Genomic DNA, 20,415 nt, shown 5'->3' on the forward strand with positions numbered 1-20,415 from the left:
AGTTTCTATTTTGCCTTACAACCAGGCCATTTGTTTTGGACTGATGGTTTTCGAGTGGTTCTGAACCACTTGCGACCTCTTCATTGTATCCTTTGTGAGTTTCCCAACGAATGCTTTGCCAATGTCTGACTTGAATGTGATTGGACAATCACGGCTGCAGATCCAGAACTTATCAGATGGTCACGTAATTCCTCCACCGTTGCCGTTATGCAGGGTAATTGTTGAAGTTTTTAATAATCACTATCATCTGATTGCAGCCTGTTGCCGTCATACAGATCTTCTGATGATTAATTATAAGATATCCTTATATGAAGATACCCTAATTTGCTTTTATATCTTATAACTAGATTCTACAGGTCCCTTTGTCTGGTGCTCTTTTTTCTATATTTTTTTTTATATCCGAAAGGAGTGTCTTAGATGATCTTTTTCAGGCAAAACCTTCTTGTTTGTTGCTAATTCTGTCTCAGTTGGCCTCTCGGGGAAGTTTGAGCATTTAAAAAACCTGTCGTCTGAATCTGATTTTAACAAAAATATTTTCCTAAAGATTTTGTATCATTGTTTGGCTTCATATCACACTCGTTTTTAGCATGAAATGGACATTCAGTCAACAAAAACTTCTTCAAGTTTTGCACACTTTGATTCTCGGTGTTCAGCGTCAATGCATTATCAAGCTTTGTAGAAATTTTATCACGATCTTCGTAACCTGGGTTTTTAACAACACACTCACACAAATTCCGCTTGATGTGATTGAATAACCTTCTTTCTAAAAACGTTATGGTGACGGCTTGATACGGTTTCAACTTATCCTTGCGATCTAAAACTATCGGAAAATCGGCCTTGTTTATCAAGATGTTTTAACTGATTTTTCCCATACTTTCTTTCTGGGTCAATTATTCTGATCATGCCGTTGTTCAAATCAATGGTCACGACGATGATGCAGACGAAGTCGCGTCGTAGCAAGAATTTGTCTGTTTTGAAAAGATTCTCGGCTACCAGGAAGCTCATCCATACGTGTAGTCCCCCAAACTGCAAGGAGATGATCAGTGTTCTTCCAGTCACAATAGATAGTCACTGGGTTGGCTGCAATTAATCGAATGTTGGTCGGGACCATATCCGATCTTTCGATGCCCATATCTGTCCAAGTGCTTCTAGGTATGAAACTGACTACCGAAGCGGTGTACAGTAGTCTTTTGATCGAAAGCTGTTCCCCTTTACGTTTAACCTGTGCCCCATCAAATCGGCTTCAAAGTCGATATGGACAGCAACCTGATCAAGCCTGTCGTTTTGTCCAAAGCGCCTAACTTTGAGCTCTTGCTGGCTATTATAGAATCGTGCAATCTGATATTTTACGCTTGTAAGAAAGGTTTTAATATCAATGTTTATGCTATCTACAAACATCAAGATTGGGTAGCAGCCATGGACCTCCATATAGTGTCTGTCAGCTTTCATCAGACCTGTGCTTCCTGACGCGAGCAACGCTCCTATTGCGCAAAAAATCCAGGTTTGTATCTTTTTTACACAATTAACCTGCATAGATGTCCAGTGAACCACGGAAATATCGGATGGTTCACTCAGAACCTTCACTACTTGATGTCCTACAACTCCTATCATCAACGCTATCCTGCCTCCATCTACAGTCATTCCCAACGTTCTCTTAGATATACAGTCAGTTTCAGGCCACTGCTCTTAGGCGCGTCCTTTTTCTCAGCTTCCATAGTATTTTTTGTGACATCTAGTCGTTCGTGCAGTCGCGTGTTTTCCAATTCCAACTTCAGCTAAATTTCGACATCTTTCGTAGCTAGCTCTTGTTGTATTTTCTTTAGTGCATTTCTCGCTGGTAAACCATAGTCCAATTGAACGACGGTCAATGGTGCCACATCGAGAATCGGGCTGAACTTCAGAATCAGTTCTTTGAGGTAGCCCTATTAATATTCATTGATTGCTTCCACGTCATCAAGGTAATAGTCAATGATTTTCATTCTCTGTTTGTTTATGGTGCTGACTGACACGTGATAGTCTAGTAAGCCGCAGTTTACGCATCATCTCTCCTTGTTCATGTCATCACGTGGTTTGCACCATCCGAAATCTTTACCGGTTTTCATACAACTAAAATTGCCATAACTCTGCTCTGAGGTTTTTCAGCTCCCGGTTTGGTTAGCAGGTATTCTCACAACTTTGTACTCAAGTCATCTGGCGGTGGATACACAGTCCGCTCAAAAAGTGAAATGAGTGACGAGAATAGTTTTCAACTCATCGATCTTCATTCTGTCCAGAAATTTTGAAGCTATGGCTAGATTCTTTTCTGAAAAGTTTTTTGATCAGGGTTACTAATCCTTAACTGCAGTTCGAGGTCGTTCAGAAACATTTATGAAGACTCAACGCCTCGTTGGCGCGGGTTCTCGAAGTTCAACAAAGCCTGGTGTCCTCCCACTCCGGAACCAAAACGATTCATCGAGTTTTTAAAGATATTCCGTGCGCTGCCACGTCCGTTCGTTTTTTTTTGCGAGTACAGAATTCAGTGCCGTACCCTTCGAGGCATCAATATGCTGCATTCTTCCTTCTTTGATATACATTCGACTTCATAATGGAGCTTAATAACATCTATCCAGGAGTTGTTGCAGCCATCCGAATCCTCTTTGTTTTGTTTTGTTTTTTAAAGGTTTTCATAACTTGTCACTTCCTTATGTGGACTTTGAAAGATTTGTGATGAAGGTTTCCTGCTACTTGTTTAGCGGCTCAAATATTGAGGCATGCATTGTGGAATCATGTGGCCTTAAGGAGAGCCTGGTACAGATCTTTTGTCGGACATGGAGGCTGACCTTGAGCTTGAGAGATTAACCACATGTGTTCTCGCTGGATCTGTATTCAGGGCCCATTGGAGCCCATTCGAACCCATTGGAGCTGCTCTGCGTTGATATCCTCCTCGAGGGCCCAAACTTGGCTTCCGTACGTTTGGGTTTTCGACCGCGGCCTAGTTTGCCCGCATTATCACCAGTGTTGGGCTACCTCTTTTCCCATCGCAATCTCAAAAACTTTTCGCTCTGCCTTAAATGAAAGATCTGCGCCTCCTTATCTACTCTGTCAACTTTTCCTGCAATTCCTTGTCACAAATCATCTAGTCCTGCCATCCCGTCTCCAGACATAGTACTCATCTCTTCTCCGAGCTCACCATTGGCCTCTAACCTAGCTTGGTCGACATCATGGGCGCCTGTAGCCTAATGCTTGATGCTTCACCATTTTTAAGCGCTCCAATTGACATAACCTGAAAATTGAGGACGCTTCCATTCGAGTCCCAACCGACATTGCTTTCATTGGTGAGGTGGATGCTCTGTCTTGCTATCCTTATCAACGGACTTCTCCGGAGATGGTGATCATTCTAACTGAGTCTAGCTCGTGGGATTGGTTCCCCTTCGCCAGACGCTCTTCAAGTCTAGCTTTGAAGTTTTTTTTGGTTTCGTGTTAGGATCTTCTTCACTCTGACTGTTGCATTCTTACTTTGTTAATTCAGAGAGAATTGTTCTCTTTTACGCGCATCGCTGTTGGTTTCTGAATTTGATGAGATTACAGATAGTAAACATTCTCAGTTTTTGCCTTACGAAAGTTCCGAGGCCGCCATTTCTTGCTTGTTTTTTGCTGCTTCATTATCTGAGCCTTAGATGATTTCCTGTTGCGCTTGGATCTGCGTATCTTCTCCTTTCTCAATTGGGTCGGGAAAAGTCAACGCTTTCTTCCCTTGGTGGTTTACTAGACTCAATTTCACAGGTATTGCCCACAGAGGATTGTCCACACCTCGTCCTTAATTCCGTTAACTACGGTAAATTTCGGTATCCTATACTCTTCCTCAGACAAATTTTCTCTAACCATTTTACTTTTTAATGTAAGCGATCCACCAAAAAACTTAGAACGACAGTGCACAACCCCATCAACGCAAAAAAAATTCTAGAAAACAGTATAAGAGAAAAAACACAAATATATAGATAAAAATATATAAAAAACAAATAAACCAATTTAATTTCTAGGTATGTTTAACAGTCACCGGGTCTGCCGAGAAACAAACGAGAATTTAAATGAGAGGGTTTAGTTTAAAACATATTCTCTTATTAAAATTAACGCTTTGAATTGTTTAAATCAAAAAACTGCAGTATGAGGTATTTAAAAAACATTTTACTTTACAGCAGTTTGAGGTTTTGTAAATTATGATTAAAACGTAGTCTTTAAGAAAAAATTTACCTCAATTGGAGCAATCCAAAAGCTTGATGTCCAGTATAATAAAAAACCAGCTTAGCTTACTTCTGCGATTTTGAATGAACCACATCATTTCTTTGACAATTTTTTGCTCGTTTCGTCGGAATCACTTTCTGGAAGACCCAGACATTGTTTTTCGCCGAGTATGCTTTTGTATCAGATGTACTTTCGTCGAATCTTTGCTTCTGACTCATTTGTGCCTGCTGCGTATTTCCTCTGCATGGTCATTCAGTTTTTTTTTTGACATGCCGAACATAGTCTCGAGAAGTAGTCCTTTTTCCTTCATACTCTGGATGAAAAAAAGTTCTGTAAAATTGCTTACTCAAAAACGGTCAGCATCATGTGAGGGCTTATCTCCGTTCTGGAATATTCCGTGCTAATTTATGCACTCATCATTTGCGGTAAGTGTTCACCCCATTCATCCATGTATCGTGAGCATTAGAATCTCAGAGCATTGAATTTAAGTTTCAATTTTGCCTTACAACCAGGCCATTTGGTGATGATGGTTTCCGAGTGATTCTGTACCAATTGCGACCTCTTCATTAGCTGTTTTGCGAGTTTCCCAAGAAACTCTTTGCCATTGTCTGACTGGAATGTGATCGGAAAATCATGGCTGGAGATCCAAAACCTATCACATGGTCGCGTGTTTCCTCCACCGATGCCGTTATGCAGGGGATTTGTTGCAGTTTTTAATAATCACCATCATCTGGTTGCAGCCTGCTGCCGTCATACAGATCTTCTGATGATCAGTTTGCACTACTTCCTTGAAACCGGATGACTCTAAGGACTACAGAGGAAATCTCAGCTTCTTTGGATAGCCTGTTGAAGCGACGGACAAGTCGATACCCGTTTTTTGCAGGCTTTACTGAGTCCAGGCCAATCTATTTGTTTATGTGTTCTGGTGTAAACTCTCTCATTACCTTGAACTTCCATTTGGTTTTGAGAGCCAACCAGCAGCTCGGTCTGATATAAATGAGGAATGACTGTCGAGTTACAATTCACGAGGTCTTTTTCATCCTCCGGCAGTTTGTATGCTACAACTACGTCCTTATTCAAGTATAACAAATCTATCTTTTTTACCTTAATTTGCTTTTAGATCTATAAGTAACTTCTATCAGGTCCTTTTTCTCTGTTGCTCCATTTTCTATCTGCTTCTTCATCCGAAATTTCTTATCCGAAATTTCATACTTAGTAGATATTTTTCCGCAAAATTTGTCTCTGTTGGCCTCTCGGGGAAGTTTGAGCGCTGGACAACCCGTCGTCTGTTTCTACGACGAAAAACGTAAAAACGAAAAACGAAAAAAGGTTTCTGCAATTAATCGAATGTTGGTGGACACCATATCCAATCTGTCGAAGCCCATGTCTGTCCAAGTGCTTCTAGGCATGACACTGACTACCAGGCCAGTGTCCAACAAACATTGAAAGTGTGCGCTGCCCAATTGTCTTCGAAGTCGATATGGACAAAATCCTGATCAAATGTGTCGTTATTTCCATTGCGCCTATTTTCTAGCTCTTGCTGGCTATTATAGAGTCGCCCAACTTGGTAACTCACGCTTGTAAGAAAGGTTTTTATATCAATTTTTTTGCTATCTACAATCATCAAGATTGAGTTGGAGCCATGGACCTCCATATAGTCTCCGTAAACCTTCATCAGACCTGTGCTTCCTGTCGCGAGCAATGCTCCTATTGCTCTAAAATCCAGGTTTGGATTTTTTTCACGAAAGTAATCTGCGTACATGTCCAGTGAACCACGGTAATGTCGGAGGGCTCACTCAGATTCTTCACTAGTTGATGTCCTGCAATTCCAATCACCTACTTTATCCTGCTTACATCTACGGTTTTTCCGAACGTTCTCTTAGATACCATGGTCAACTTCAGGCCACTGCTCTTAGATGCGTCCTTTTTTTTCAGCTTTCATAGTATTTTCTGTGATATCTAGTCGTTCGCGCAGTCCCGTGTTTTACAACTCCAAATTCACCCATTGCTCGACATCTTTCGTAGCTAGCTCATGCTCTATTTATTGTAGTGCAGTTCTCGGTGGTAGAACATAGTCCAATTGAAGTCCACATTGAGAACCGAGGCAATTGCATCGTCAGGTATCGTTTTGGCCTTCTTTGGCGTGAAAGTCTCTTGTGAGATCTCTTTCTTTCTTCACTCGGCCTCGCCCTTGAACTCCAGAATCAGAACGAGTCATCGCGATTTAAAAGATATTCCAAGTGATCTCACGTTTGATCGCTCTCTTTGCCGTTACACAGTTCATGGCCGTGCCATCGAGGTTGCTCGTCAATGTACTGCTTTTTTAGCTTCTTTGATATACTTTCGTCTTTATAAGGAAGCTTACCCTCTTCTATCCAGGCGTCGAGACAGCAGACCGAATCATGCTTGTACTGTTTTGGTGTTTTTTAGAATGTTTCATAATTTGTCACCGATTTTGGTGCACTTTGAAAACTTTGTGAAGAAGACTTCTGTGACTTGTTTAGCGGTTCAGATATCGAGGCATTTATGGTGGTATCTAGTGACCTTGCGGAGAGGTTCGAAACCGATCTTTCCTGGTACATGGAGGGCAACCTTGTCCCTACGGGAGCCTCCACATTTGTTATCGCTAAATCTGTCCTCTCCGGTCCCATTGGAGCTGTTCTGTGATGATACATTTTTTCGAGGTCAAAAACTCGGAGCTGGTTTCAACAGTGTTTTTCCCTTTTCGGGGTTTCGAACTCTGCCTTGTTTGTAACAGTCGCCTACATAAGTCACATATGAGACTAAAGAAAAATAGGCCCTATAACCGTTGGCTCAAGAGTCAGGGACACTATCTCTTGTGTTTTTCTATTTCGAACGGTCGGAGCCAATTCGGTTCACTTGCGACATGAGACTAAAACCCTCATTACAGCTTAAAGGCCACTAACAAAATACCCCCCCCCCCCCCACTCTAGAAAATAAAAACGTCCCCATACTTAGGTCTCAAAATACCTAAAATACGCGATTGCCGTTAAAAACAGGGTCGGAACAGTCCGTATGGTTATTTTTTATTAGACAGTGGAACTTTGATCCACTTCAGATGGATCAACCTATAACTCTCCTTATCTCAACATAACAATTATAAAACACACTCAAAAAAACTAAATTGGGTACTCACATACCAGCGCACTCGAGAATTGGAGTAACTAAATTAACTAGCGACTCTAGCATAAATGTAATAACTTGAGAAGTTTGCTATTAAAAAATTCCAACAAAGGAAATGAGTTTTGACTCGAGAATTAAAGTTATGGTTTGGACCATTGGGACACTTCGGTTGTCCACCTTTCCACCGGAGGTTCACTCTGGTCCACCTCGAATAAATATGCCCCTCTTTTATAATCGTTTTGTTCCTATTTCAGGATAGGACAGCTCTACTCGCGTTTGATTTATATCTGGAAATTGCCAATAGCAATTTCCCGCTGCTTTTTTCAAGTACTTTCCCTTGATTGTAATTCGGTTGTTCTGATCTTGTATTTCTGAGGTTTTCAGTTTTCATGAGAAAGTTGAGCATGACAGGCTCAATTCGAATTTTTGAAAACTTACATTTTTTCCCAAAATTACGTAGTCCGTACTCCTCAAGGTCAAACTTCCAAATATGACCGACTGGCACAAACTCCCCGGATTCAAGATCGATGTCCTCATTGTGTGTTGCTGTCTGCCAGTGAGTCCCCAGAATGCTGAGTGTTGCTCAAGTTACAGTGCCAGTGGTCATTTACAGAAGTTTGCAGCAGATTTCAACTTTATCTACACCCCAAAATTCACAACCATATAAAATTGTCCACTGTCGCTGAACAGCAATCAAAATTTTCTTATACCTGCACCTTAAATCTCCGCTTTTAAAGCATTTCGATTTATATAAAAATTATAGCATATTAATAACAATATTTCGTTTCGTTAAAATTTCTTCTTTGTGACCTCAGAGTTTATCCGAGTCCACACTCAAGCCCCTTTTCTTCCCTCTCATGACTCAAGAAACCCGCATTGAGCCCCTTGCTCATTTCGTATTCCTAGCCTTCGAGGTGCTAGGCCCTGATGATTTTGACACTGTGATCTGCCTTAGCAGCGCTTCCTCAACATCGGAGCTGATTACGATCTCTTCCCACGCTTTTAATTGTTCGAAGGAGCGCATCCACTCCCTCTGCTCTTGCATCCTCTTTGCCTGGTTTGGTAAACCTTTCATTTTTGATTCCCTGTTCAAGCAAAAGGAATTGTGCAGGCTCAAGCTCACGTTCTTTGCCAATTCTTCCTCCAGTATCGATTCCCTTGCTTTGGTTATATATCTAGACACCCTACCAACTCTTTTCCAACCTGTCGTGATTGCATTTCGATGGCTTAGCAAAGGTCTCTTGGAGGCTTCCGGCCCTATCTCTGCCAGGAACTGTCGATATTCTTTACTATGTTTTTTCAAGTGGTCTTTCGTCACCATATACAACCAAGATGTCAATGTCGCTCGAAACCACGGGAAGAATCTTATGCGGCTCCATACGTGCCTGAACTCCATAGGTATGGTGAATACCTTGCCCGCCGTATCGAACAACTCAAGTCTCCTGCTAAAATCTATAGCGTATATCGATTCTGCCGTGGGTGTCTTCGACTCCCGATTTTTCACCACATTCTCCTCGATCCATTGCAACGCCAACATCGTACTCACTACCAAGATGGTCACCTTCTGCCGATGATCGGGTAATCCGATTGACCTAATTTCTTCCACGTCCCACACTAAACAGAGTCTTGACTGCTCCGGGTACCACAATGTCTGTGCAGAGCAATGGCATGGGCATTCCCTATGTGTAATATCGATGCTTCGGAGATTGCGTTCTCCCGAGGCTTCCAGCAGAGGTTCCAATTCCATCGTTTTCTCGTGTGTTGTATCATTTTCCTCCTGTGCTGGGACACTGTTCATCGACTTCCCGATGGTATTCTGTCTCTCGAAGTCACTTGTGTTTTCACCTTCCAAACTCAAGAGTTCTTCTCCCCAGATTTCACTCAAGTCATCTCTTTGTTCCCTTGGCACCGTTCCCAGTATCTTCTTCAACAGCTAATGTGAATGATGCGACATTCGAACCAGTCGTACGTACTTGGGTACCAAGAAGGCCTTGTCCACTAGTATCCTTTGGCTGGATACCTCCACCATCGCCATGTGCAATAGATAGTGGCTCCCACATAGGTTGGCCATTACTGATCCCACCAACGATTTTGCATTTACTGGCAGACCGTAAGCCTCGCTCACGGGAAATCATATTTCCGTCTCAAGACCAATCTTCCAACCTCTGATGTGTTTCTGGGTGGTTTGCAACGCCCCCGGCCACGACTCCACGCTCAATGCTGTCACCAGATGGTGCTCAGACTCCAGCATCTCCAGTGATTGCAAGCTGCACATCCTTGAGAAGAATCCCAGCGCCGTTGCTATATTCACTGTAATGTTTGTATAGCACTCAGCCACTATCTGCATTTCGCTCCTCTCTCTTTCTGTTATGTCGCCAAACCAAGCGACTAGGTCTTCTCTCTGGAAAGATTGTATTCTGACACATGATCGTCCATCACAAGTGTGCTCTCCGCCTCCGCACGTCAAGTCAAGACAGCTACCGGGTTCCAACTTCTTCACTGATCCTAGCTTACTCATTGCCTCGCCCGATTCTTTACTCTGTGGTAGGATCAGCTTGTGTATCACGTCCAAAGTTCCCAAGTCTTCATCTTTTGTCGGTGTTAGCCTCACTCGTTCCGTGACTTCTTCAATCAAGCTTGCATGGGGATGTGGGCACCAGGAGGGTCTCACCAACTTCCAAACCGTTCCCAAATTCGTATTAATCATGCCACTTCCATTCCCCATTTTCAATTCGACTCTCTTGTTTGAGCACCGCACGCTTATCACCTTGGGCATCGTCTCAAGTAGCAGGCCCAGGCTCGGTTTCTCCCTTTCCTTTGAATCAATCTCGATTATCTTCTCTGTCCAAAATTCAACAGCTCCGTCACTTCGTGATTCCTGTGAGCGCTCCCGGCCTCTGAATCGAAGAAAGGGTTGTAAGCCATCCCCATTACTCCAGATACATATTGGTTTTCTCCCCGTTTGCTGAGTCTCGAGTAATCCTCAGCCGAGGCCAAGTTACGATGCACATCATGCCCCTCTTCGAATTTCTTGTTGTAGAATCTCCGTATTTCATCAAGTTTCCATGATTCTCAAGAGGTTGCCTCGAGTCTTCTTCCTTTTCGATCCCCGACTCTGGTATACGTTCAGTATGATAGTGGAGACTCTCCTCTCCATAGTTTTGCTCCCCATGGCCTTCTGATGACACGCTTGGACGGTACTATTGGTCATTACGGACATTATCCACCTCAAGAAACAAGTGGCATCTTTTCTTCTCGCCAGACTCAAACCGGAATTATCTCTGGCGATATGCTGTACCAGCATTTGGTAAACTTATAGATTCTTGTTGCCCAACTTCAATTTATCGTGTGAGGTCAATACCTCCATTTCTATTCCCACCAGGCTCCATGCGAACGTCAGCTGCCCCGCTGTTCTAACGAAGGGATTTGCCATTAATGGCAATGCGGACGAAGGTGTTCTCATCGCCTCTTCGAATTGATCCCGCAACAAGTTCTGCCAAGTTCGCTTCAACTGACTTCCCAATTCAAATTTGTAACCTCGGCTTTTTTTGTTGGGTAGCCCAATTGCGACCCTTGCGGGACACTCCACGATCGAGCCTTTTCAGACAGTCCTCCAGTTCCTTCATTGTCTCCAGAGCCACCCACCAAGGTCGAGCCGTATTCCTCGTCGCATTTTTCTCAAGAGGGTCGCTGACCAATTGTTTGCCAATAGCCTGATGCTCGCTCGAGATCCATTCTTTGCCAACATCCACTCTCCATGTTTGTCCATTCTTCGAACCCTTTTTCGAGCTTGCCTTCTGAGGTCTGAAGTCTTCTTCCGTTGCCAGACTCGTCGAGACCTCTATCCCCTTCACCACTTCGGCTAGCCTCCTTGGTTCGGAGCTACCCTTGTCGGCCGCAGTCTCCCATCTTGCTAGAATTATGGGAGCAGTCTCCCTCAAATTCTTCTCAGAGACAGCATCCGCCGACGGGCTATTCAACTCCTCTACTTCCCTTTTCCTCTTTCGAGACTTCACACTTTTGCTTGGGGGCGTCGTCACTATCATCACTGATTCGACCTCATTGTCCCGGTCGAGCCTCTGACTCTTGCCTCCCCTACTCGAGCCTTAAGGAAATTAATATCTTTAATCATATTACTAGTCTTAAGCTTATCCTCCCTTTCTATTTTAATCATTTTATCGTTAATTTTTTGTTTCAGAGTAGAGCTGTCTTTACATTCATCATCTTTGTTCTTCTGCTCCGTCTCTCGCAGCTTAATCATCTTATTAAACAGCTCCTTTCTCGCCTTTTCGTCCAGTCCGGTGCCCATCAAAACTGGTTCCCCGAACTTTACCACTCTCCAGTGTAGCTTCGGTCCCTGCTTTCTGGTTAAATTCATTCAAGAATTCAAGCCACATCTTCTCATCCAGCGTACTCAGGAACATCCATTTATTGCATTCAAAGGTATTCTTCTTGCTCTCTTTAGCACTCAAGAGAATCATCCCCATATTGGAGGTTTCGCCGCTCAAGGGTAGTTCCAGGTTTTTTCGAGGAGATGACGTCAGAGGTGGTGTGGCTGTGTTCGCCCAATCGTCTCCACTCAAGTCCTGCAGCAGTTCCTGTGTGGTGAAATCTTTCTCAGCTGATTTCTGCTCAGGCGTATACCCCATTTCCATTTCTTCTGCTGCTTCACTGAGAGTCTCATCCATGCTCTCCCCTTCTGACTCAGCTCGCCTTCTCTCAAATACATCTCTAAACCTCGTCTCCACGGGACCGCTTCTCTTATCTCCAGGAGTGCTCACTGATAGGGGTGAGGGTGTTGCTGGATCCTGCTTCTGTAATCTGTGAGGGCTACATATAAGGGGCCTGCCGCATTCAGCTCCTTTTCCCCTTGCTTCATCTCCAACTGCTCCAGCCCGAAGGGTGCTCGATACATCCTCGTGGCGAACTTCATTTCGTCTTTCAAGGCGATGTGTCCCTCCTCCACAATCATTTTTCCATCATCCCAAGCTGGCAGCATACACTCCAGTCTAGCCTGATCAAGCGTCCTCAAGATATCCCGAACCTGGAACTTCGGGGGCAACGAGCCTCTCATCCTCTTCGCCTGGGTCGTCCACGAGTTTATTTTGATGTCGCACGTGTGGAAATAGCTGCGGCTGTGTACTCTATGAACAAGGGGTCCCAACAGTCTGTGAACTCCTCCTGTTGCTTCTACAACATGGCTCTCGCGTATAGGGAAGGAACCATCAACGGGCTATTCATCCCCAGTGTCATTCTCCTGACTATCGGGAACTCAGGACCATGGTTGGCAGAACCTCTCGCTCAAGTATCATCTCTAGCTCTCTCTTCACCAGATCAAAACTCCCCTTCCATGCCGGGATTCTCAAGATTTCGTGCTTATCCGCTGCCAGGGGTTCAAATTCCAGAAACTGGGGTAGGCCTCAATGGGACCCTCACGTTTCTTCCCATTCTGCACTGCAACTTTCCCCGGAAGTTGAATATCATTAGTTCGGGATCTTTCACCTTCCCGAAGAGCACTGTGTCGCTCATCCGTGCCCTCAGCTCCTCCTGTCTGCGCCAATTCAACGCGGTTCCGTCTAGCACTCTTATTCAGCTCACGTGTGCCACTGAGTGTCGGTACGCCGCCACAAGCGGGTCGGGAAAGGCATATGTCACTGCCGGTCCGTAGATGCAGGTCACTACCTCACTAAGCTCCCTGATCATCCCTTGTGGTTCAGATCTCATGGCTAGACATAGATCCGTCAAGAGAGGCATACCTCCATTCGCCTCCTTCCATTCCCCTTTCGTTTTAGGATTCTTCTCTTCTCCCGTCAGGTATCGATTCTGCATCAAGAGGTACTCCACCAACAGCGTCTTCAATCCGGCCATGCACTTGTACGAGTAGGTCTCCGCGCTGGGATGGGTTTTCCCCATCGACAGAGGCTCTCCATACTTCATCAATCTATGAAATGCGGTCAGCTCTCCGTGGGTCAAGAGTACTAGTGTCAAATACCCGTCAATTCGTAGTGTTTCCACACCTCTACTTAACATGTAGGCCGGACCCATGTTAAAACGATATCTGGGGTAGACCAAGTATAGGGCCAACAAGAGATTTATGGGCATGTGCAGCAATTCCTGCACGAACGCGTCGAAGATGGTATCTCTCGCGTAGAACACTCTAGCCATGTAACTCTTCTCCCAACAAGGACTCAAGAATCTCAAGATCTCGTGATCCTTACTCGTCTTCAGATCACCCCTCGCGTGTTCCCTACAGAACCCCCCAATGGTAACTTCATTCGCCGCCGTGACAAATCTTCCTACTGTCATGTCCCTGCTCTCTGCCACTTCCAATTGTCCCTCAAGAAACTCTCATACCTGCTTGATGAGGAGTGGTGCACTCTCCCGACTCTTGTCCGTGGCATTCTCAAGCCTTGTTGTTAGGAACGACCACCTGCCTCTCTCTTGCATCAGACGGTATGCCATTGCTTCCAACTGTTTCTCGGCCGCAGCCACGTTTTTTCTCTCGTTGTTCGGTCCCCTCGCCTTGCTGGTGGAGCTCGCGATAGTCAAATCCATGCCTCGAAACCATAGACTTGCTGTCAAGCGGTTAATTGCCGGGTGGTCATCCCCAATTTCTAGATTGAACTTCAACTGTCGAGTAAGGTTCGAGATCTCAAGCAAGAGGACCTCGTCCAGTACCATGAGGATGTCTGCTAATTCATAAAATCCCCTCAAGGCATGAGACACGTCAGCCCATGCCGCTGCTAGTTCTGACTTCAGGAACCTCAAGTTTGTCGGCTCTAGCTCGCGATTAGGGGCAGCTATCAATACCCACCAAACGCGTTCCCTTCCGCTGTCAGGATCAACATGGCATACACGAACTGCAAAGCGGGTGGCATGCTCGCGTAGCCCGGGGACTTCGTAAACGCCACTCTCGTCTTGGGTCCGAATCTAGAAACCACTGACTCCTGCACCTCGTTCATCGCAGCGAACAACGTTTGAATCGCCTCCCAGATCTTCTTGGGCGTTGCCGCCTCTCACTTCAGGTTCTCCAGTAATCCTGCCGAATGCAAGTGATCGTTCATTCCTGCAAACAGCAGCAACTTCGGCTCACAAGGCATTTCCGATTTGATCGCTACCACCAGGGTTAGCATCTGATTTAGCTCCGCATCAGGCAGCAAATACACCAAGGTTTCCAGCCAAAACAATTTAGAAGACGTCCCTTCAAAATCCGAGCCCGCCACGATAATCACTCTTGCCGCTCCCGGGTCTGATCGATCAAATATTGCCAATGTTTTTGGCAACTGTGAGTTCCCACAGGGTTTGCCATATCTAGGATCATCGGCTAACCTAGAACCCTCGTACGCGGCATCCGGGAGCCCCATGTCCCCCGGCTCAAGCAGCTTCTCCACCACTCCTAATTGTGCGCGAGTTGCCACCCTGATTCGGGCTGCACTTGTTCGGTGCTTGGGAGTTTCCACTATAAGTCCCGGACTTCCCAGCTGCTTGCGTGGTCTGTAGTTTATTGGTCCCATCACCGACTCCAGCGGGATCCCGGTCAAGTCGGCTGCCTCCATTGTCTTTGCTCTCGAGAAGTGCGCTTCATGGGCTTTTAACCAATCCACACAATGGTGTCGACTCAATTCCTCGTGTGGCATATCCTTGAGTCCCAAGACCTCCGCTAACTCCTGTCTGCACTCCAAATCCTCCAGGTCCAACTCTTTTACTCTCTCCGAATATCGCGTCTTGTTCGCCTCTGCTGGTCTCTCCACCTTCTTGTCGTCCACCACCACTACCGATGAAACCAGCGAACTCTGGGGAGTGGAAGACTCCGCCTCCTCAGCCTCCATCGGTGTGCACCCTGGTTGCCTGGTCCGGCTACTCCTTGAATTATCTCTCGAACCAGCTCTCCCTCCCAGACGGCTGGATAGGGGTCTAGGGGCATAGATAGGAGGGATCGGGGGTGGACCCAAGGTGAACTGGGCCATTTCTAGCAGGTCCGACTCTAGCTGGTTTATGTGTCTCTGGAAGACACCATTAAGCCACTCAGTTCCCTTGGGCGTGTCGAAGTGGATGCCATCCGAGGATGCATCGCGCGGGAGGGAGTGTTCCATCAGGTCGGCCACATCCAGCAACCTCACGGGGAGCACGCTTCTCTGCTGAATCTGCCTGATTTCTTCATTGATATTTCGCACCTTCTCATTCATTTCCATCGCATGCTGGTCAAACATCATGTTGTATGGGACCGTACAGATGGTGAGTATTGCGGGATGAAACCAAATCCTCAGCTCTTGAAGGATACAACTCATCTTCTCGTGCAACCTCATCACCTTCCTTGACTCTCCTCTAGACACATCATTGGTCCCCATCATCAGAGTGACCGTGTACATCTTCACCATATCCAGGGACGCCAACTTCTGCGGTGTCACAGCTCCAGAAAAACTCAAGACCCCAACCTGCCAGTGTGACTGGATCCGCGTCAGCACCCGTATCAAGCTGTCCCCTATGATCAGGTGAACTGAACCATCCGGTATCCTGGCTTGAGTGAAATATTCAGCCCAGGCCGCGTCATGAAAACAGTCCCTCCTGGCCCGCTGCGCTGCCGTCCAGTACATCCGGTTGTGCCTGTGGTATGCGCCATCCTTATTTTTCTTATAGCTCGCGATTGTCACGCTCCTAACTGGATGGTCCCTCCAAGTAGGAGGTCGCCCTTCTTTCACTGAATCCTCACAGGCTCTCGACTGTAACCTCTCTTCCCTCTCTTGCAGTATCTTGAGACGCGATGAACCCGACCCAGCTTGGCTACTGCTTGTGGTTGAATTAGGGGTATACCCTGGGAGGTTGATCTCCATCAATGGTCGCACCGATTGCGCATCCAGACTGTGCACAGAGGGTAACGGTTCGGGTGGTATCCACACCTCCAGGCCCTCATTCATGTGCTCCTGGGCCGTCCGGTCTAAGTTGAACAGGCCACTGGGCCTAGGAGCCTCATCCACCTTCAATCGCGATTCAAGTCTCGATGCTGTGGCGCCTTGCTCTCTTGTCCGTGTCCTCTTTTCCTTCTGTCTCGCGAGCTCTCGCTGTCTTCTCTGGAGCGTCACCTTTTCCGACTTCAGCTGCTCGCAGTTCGCCTCGTTCTCGCGGACCCTCTGTTCTTGCAGGTACTCCGCCTTGATCATGTTGAGATCACTCCACGCCTGATCTCTCTCGAGGATCGCCTGATCTCTCTCCAGATTTGCCTGGTCCCTCTCAAGCTTCGCGCCATCCCTGTCAAGGTTCGCCTTGTCCTTCTCCCTCTGTGCCCTCTCTAGTTCCCTCTTCAGGCTGATGAGGTCCGGGTATGCCTCCTCTGTCTGTTGAGACCGTATCATGGCGGTCTGGTGGGGAGTGGAAATTCTCCCGCACCATATTCTGTGTTGTTACTCAAGCCAGGATTCCTCGCCAAGTCGAACCCCCTCACGCCTCCATCCACATTCCAGGACAAACATTTGGTCTGTTCTTGATTGGATATCCCTTCCGTCGTGTAGCCAACCATCAAACCAGCTTCTGTCGCTGATTCCCTGCATTCACCCTGCGCCTCTAACTGTAGGATGGCTTTGAACATCACCGCCATCCTCTCATCGACTTGAGTGTAGTCCAGATCCCTCAAGCGTTTGTACAGTTCATCGAGCGTAGGTCTCTTGAGCGCTGCAGGCATAGATTTCCAAAAAGCGATCTGCCATTGTCACAATCTTTAGATGATCTCACGTGTCAACCAAATCGAGAATTACCTTGTGAACCAACTTGAGAATTACCTTACCAACCAACTTGAGATTTGAGAAAAATTTCCCTTCAAACGCTGCTTATCGTGAACTCGTTCAGGATCTTCTTTTTCCTTCCAAATGAGTGCGACTAGGTCGTCAACTCAATTTTACAAATCAATCTAAAAATAAAATCCATTTTATACTAAGATGTTCTGCTCCCAATCTAAATCCCCTCATTATTGTGGTTAAAACATTATCCCTCCATTTGTTTCACTAAAATAGTTTAATTGCAATTTTTAAGAGCATGCGGTTTTATTTAGTGTTTTAGCATCGTCAACTCTTTAAATTTTAATTGTCATGGCAATTGCGTTAAAATCCATCTACCTGCTTCGAGATCCCCATGTAACCTTACTCGAGATCCCCATGTACCCTTAACTCGATACCTCCAATGTCCGCTCGTAGCTCAGGCGATACTCAAGTAGTATTTTCTGTGTAGGTGTACCATTATCTCTGTTTCTGCGAAGACCACGTGTAGGATGGCATATAACTCCCTTGGGCTCAACTTACCCCTGTTTGGGTCATAATCAGGCATCGAGACCTCCACTTTCCCTCTTTCAACCAAGAATTCTCTCAGACCCGTTAGCGCCAACATCACGTGCTCAGGATTTATCGTATTACTTTCATTGACCCTCGTTACCAGAAAGCACAGGTATTTGCCTGGGACTTGTGAAACTGATGGGGGAAGCGCAGCCATTCCTCCCAGCCCGGTCTCTGTCTAAATAGAAACTCCACGTTCTGATATTCTCCCTTGAAGTCTGTCTCTAGCCTCGATTTGAAGTTCATGTCCGCCGTTATACAGATCGCGCTAGTCCTGTCTGACAAAATGAAGTCGCTGTCCGTTATCAAGATGCTTTCCGAGTAATCATTGGTTATTTCAAATTTTGTTTTGAAATTTCGTCCTATGGTAGGCTCGGCCTCTTCCTCGTCCAGTTCCAGCCCGCTGGTCTCTCTCACTTCTCTGAGTTTCTTTATTATCAAATTTTTGGTGCGGGTAAGTTTGTGTTTTCCCTCCTTTCTATCTCGCTCTGCTCCAGATCTGTTTCTTGTTCTGGTGTGGAGTAGTCTGCCTGCGGGTAATGTTCGTTGTCGTTGGTGATTTGCCATTCATTCTCTGCCACCAATTCGCCCACACTCAGTAACTCTTGGCTTAATTCATCAGACTGTATCTAGTCAATCAAGAAGTCATCCCCGTACCTATTGTACCTCATGCCTGTCCGTTTGCGATTACCACTCCTAGTTACTGCTGTTATCGGCAAATCTGGTTCCGTCCTCTTTGGCACCTCATCCTGCTCCGGGTCGTTCCAGTCTTCCTCCGCAAAGGATTCCGCATCTGAGCCTGCTTCTATTTTTTCATTATCGTCCATGCTCACGTCCTCGTTGCCATCATTCTTTTCCCTGGTGCCTTTTTCGTTCACTTCGCATGCTGGCTCTACCATCAGGTACTCTATTCCCTCCGTATTCTGCGGTACGCACCAGTCCTCCGGAGATGGTACATGGGGCTTCAGGTTTTCATATTGCGCTGCTCGCCGCGTACTCAAACGGTAGAACCGTCCCTGCTGGTGTACTTCCGTGATCATGAATGGTCCTCTCCACTTCTTGAGTAGTTTTTTCGTCCCGTTGGGAGGTATGACATTCTGGAACACCCAGAAGTATTGGCCCACTGCATGCGGTTTAGCCTGAATTATCTTTCTGTCATATCTCTTCCGCTGCCTCATTTGCGCTTGCGCCGTGTTCCTCCTGCACAGCACGTTTAGTTCCTGTTGTCTCTTGACCGCTTCCTTCACATAAGCTTAAGGCGACGTCTTTTTCCCTTCGTGTTCTGGGTGAAAGAACGTTAGGGGCATTGCTCTCTCCCTGCCCGTTAACTTCATGAAGGGGCTGATTGCTGTCGTCGAGTGTTGCGTGCTGTTGTACGCCCCCACCACTTGCGGTATCCTAGTCTGTTATGTATCTCGAATCATATACCCTCAGCATGTTCACCAACGTCCTGTTCTGTCTCTCCACTAACCCGTTAGTCTGAGGATGGTAAGTCGTCGAATGCGCTTGAGCAATGTGTGACCTCTTAATCAATTCTTTTGTCAGGTCACCCACGAAGGCCTTCCCGTTGTCCGACTGAAATGTCATCAGACAACCATATCGTGATATCCAATGTGTTATCAAGTGGTCACAAGTCTCCTCCGCTGAGGCTGATTGACAGGGCACTGCTTCCGCCAACTTTGTGAAGTGGTCTATTATGACCAGTATCTGGTTATATCCCAACTCTGTCATGCAGATCTTCTGATGGTCTATCTGCACAACCTCGTTGAATTCCCGGCTCTCGACAGACTTGAGCGGGAACTTCATCTTCCGTGGGTCTTTCACTTGTAGACATGCCAGACATGCGTTCACCCATCTCTCGCAGGCTTTTCTTAATCCCGGCCAATCAAACCTGTGTAGTATTCTCTGTTGCACTTTGTCTATCCCCTGATGCCCCATTTGATCGTGCGATCTGAATAACACCTCCGTTTGTAGTTCCCCATCTCGGTGCCTCATCTTCTCTTCTGCCAGTATCGTATCATGCATAGACTATCTTGATCATCGTTGCTTTTCTCTGAGTCTTCATCCCATTCTTCACACTCCCCGGACAAATTTTCTTCTTCAGCATCTTCCTCTGCACTGTCCCTCTCCCCGGACTCTTGACCCAGTCCCAGGTGCTCAGCCTCCTCCTTGAATGCTACCTTCTTCTTCCTGACCATAGTCCTCTCAAGTATGTCCTCAGGGATCCTCTCAACCAATGACTGCACGACTTCTCTTCCATCGGGTTTCCTTTCTTTCGAGGAGTCCTCTCTACCATCCGCCTCATTTCTTCTCAATTTCGTGACCTCTGGTTCTTCTGCACCCTTATCTTGTACCACAGGTTTATCGTCTGCCAGCTTCTCGAGTAATCTCATCGAGTCTTCTGTGCATCTCCCGTTTCTACTTGGTTGAGATCGTAGCCTTTTGCCTTGAGCGTCTCCCTCACAATTTTTGACTTGAGCATTATCCCCGTTGGCATCCCTCGGGTCTTTTTCAAGATTGTTTTCTCTGGAAGTTCCTTTGGTAGTTCGGGGTGATCCTCAATGGGTTTGCCAACTTGTCGAGCCATCTCGTGAGTGGAAGGCTATCATACGTTTCCTTATCCATGAAGGAGAAGCCATCTTTGATTTCTGGCCTATCCGCCTCTCTCTGTTCCTGTCTCTCGTAGAACTCCGTCTTCTTACTCAAGCTGTCGGCATTTTGATGTTTTTCT

The 20,415-nt window shown here is 46.1% G+C and overlaps 1 protein-coding gene across 1 annotated transcript; it reads right to left on the bottom strand.

Moving 5' to 3' along the window:
* Nucleotides 1-19,675: 19,675 nt before the first annotated feature.
* On the bottom strand, nucleotides 19,676-20,077 carry LOC134844772 (uncharacterized). Its single transcript, XM_063861587.1, has one exon. The coding sequence runs from the start codon at nucleotides 20,075-20,077 to the stop codon at nucleotides 19,676-19,678; it is 402 nt and encodes a 133-aa protein (XP_063717657.1).
* Between the last annotated feature and the right edge of the window lie 338 nt (nucleotides 20,078-20,415).

This window comes from Symsagittifera roscoffensis, chromosome 4 (genome assembly GCF_963678635.1).
Source record: "Symsagittifera roscoffensis chromosome 4, txSymRosc1.1, whole genome shotgun sequence".
Taxonomy (NCBI): domain Eukaryota; kingdom Metazoa; phylum Xenacoelomorpha; order Acoela; family Convolutidae; genus Symsagittifera; species Symsagittifera roscoffensis.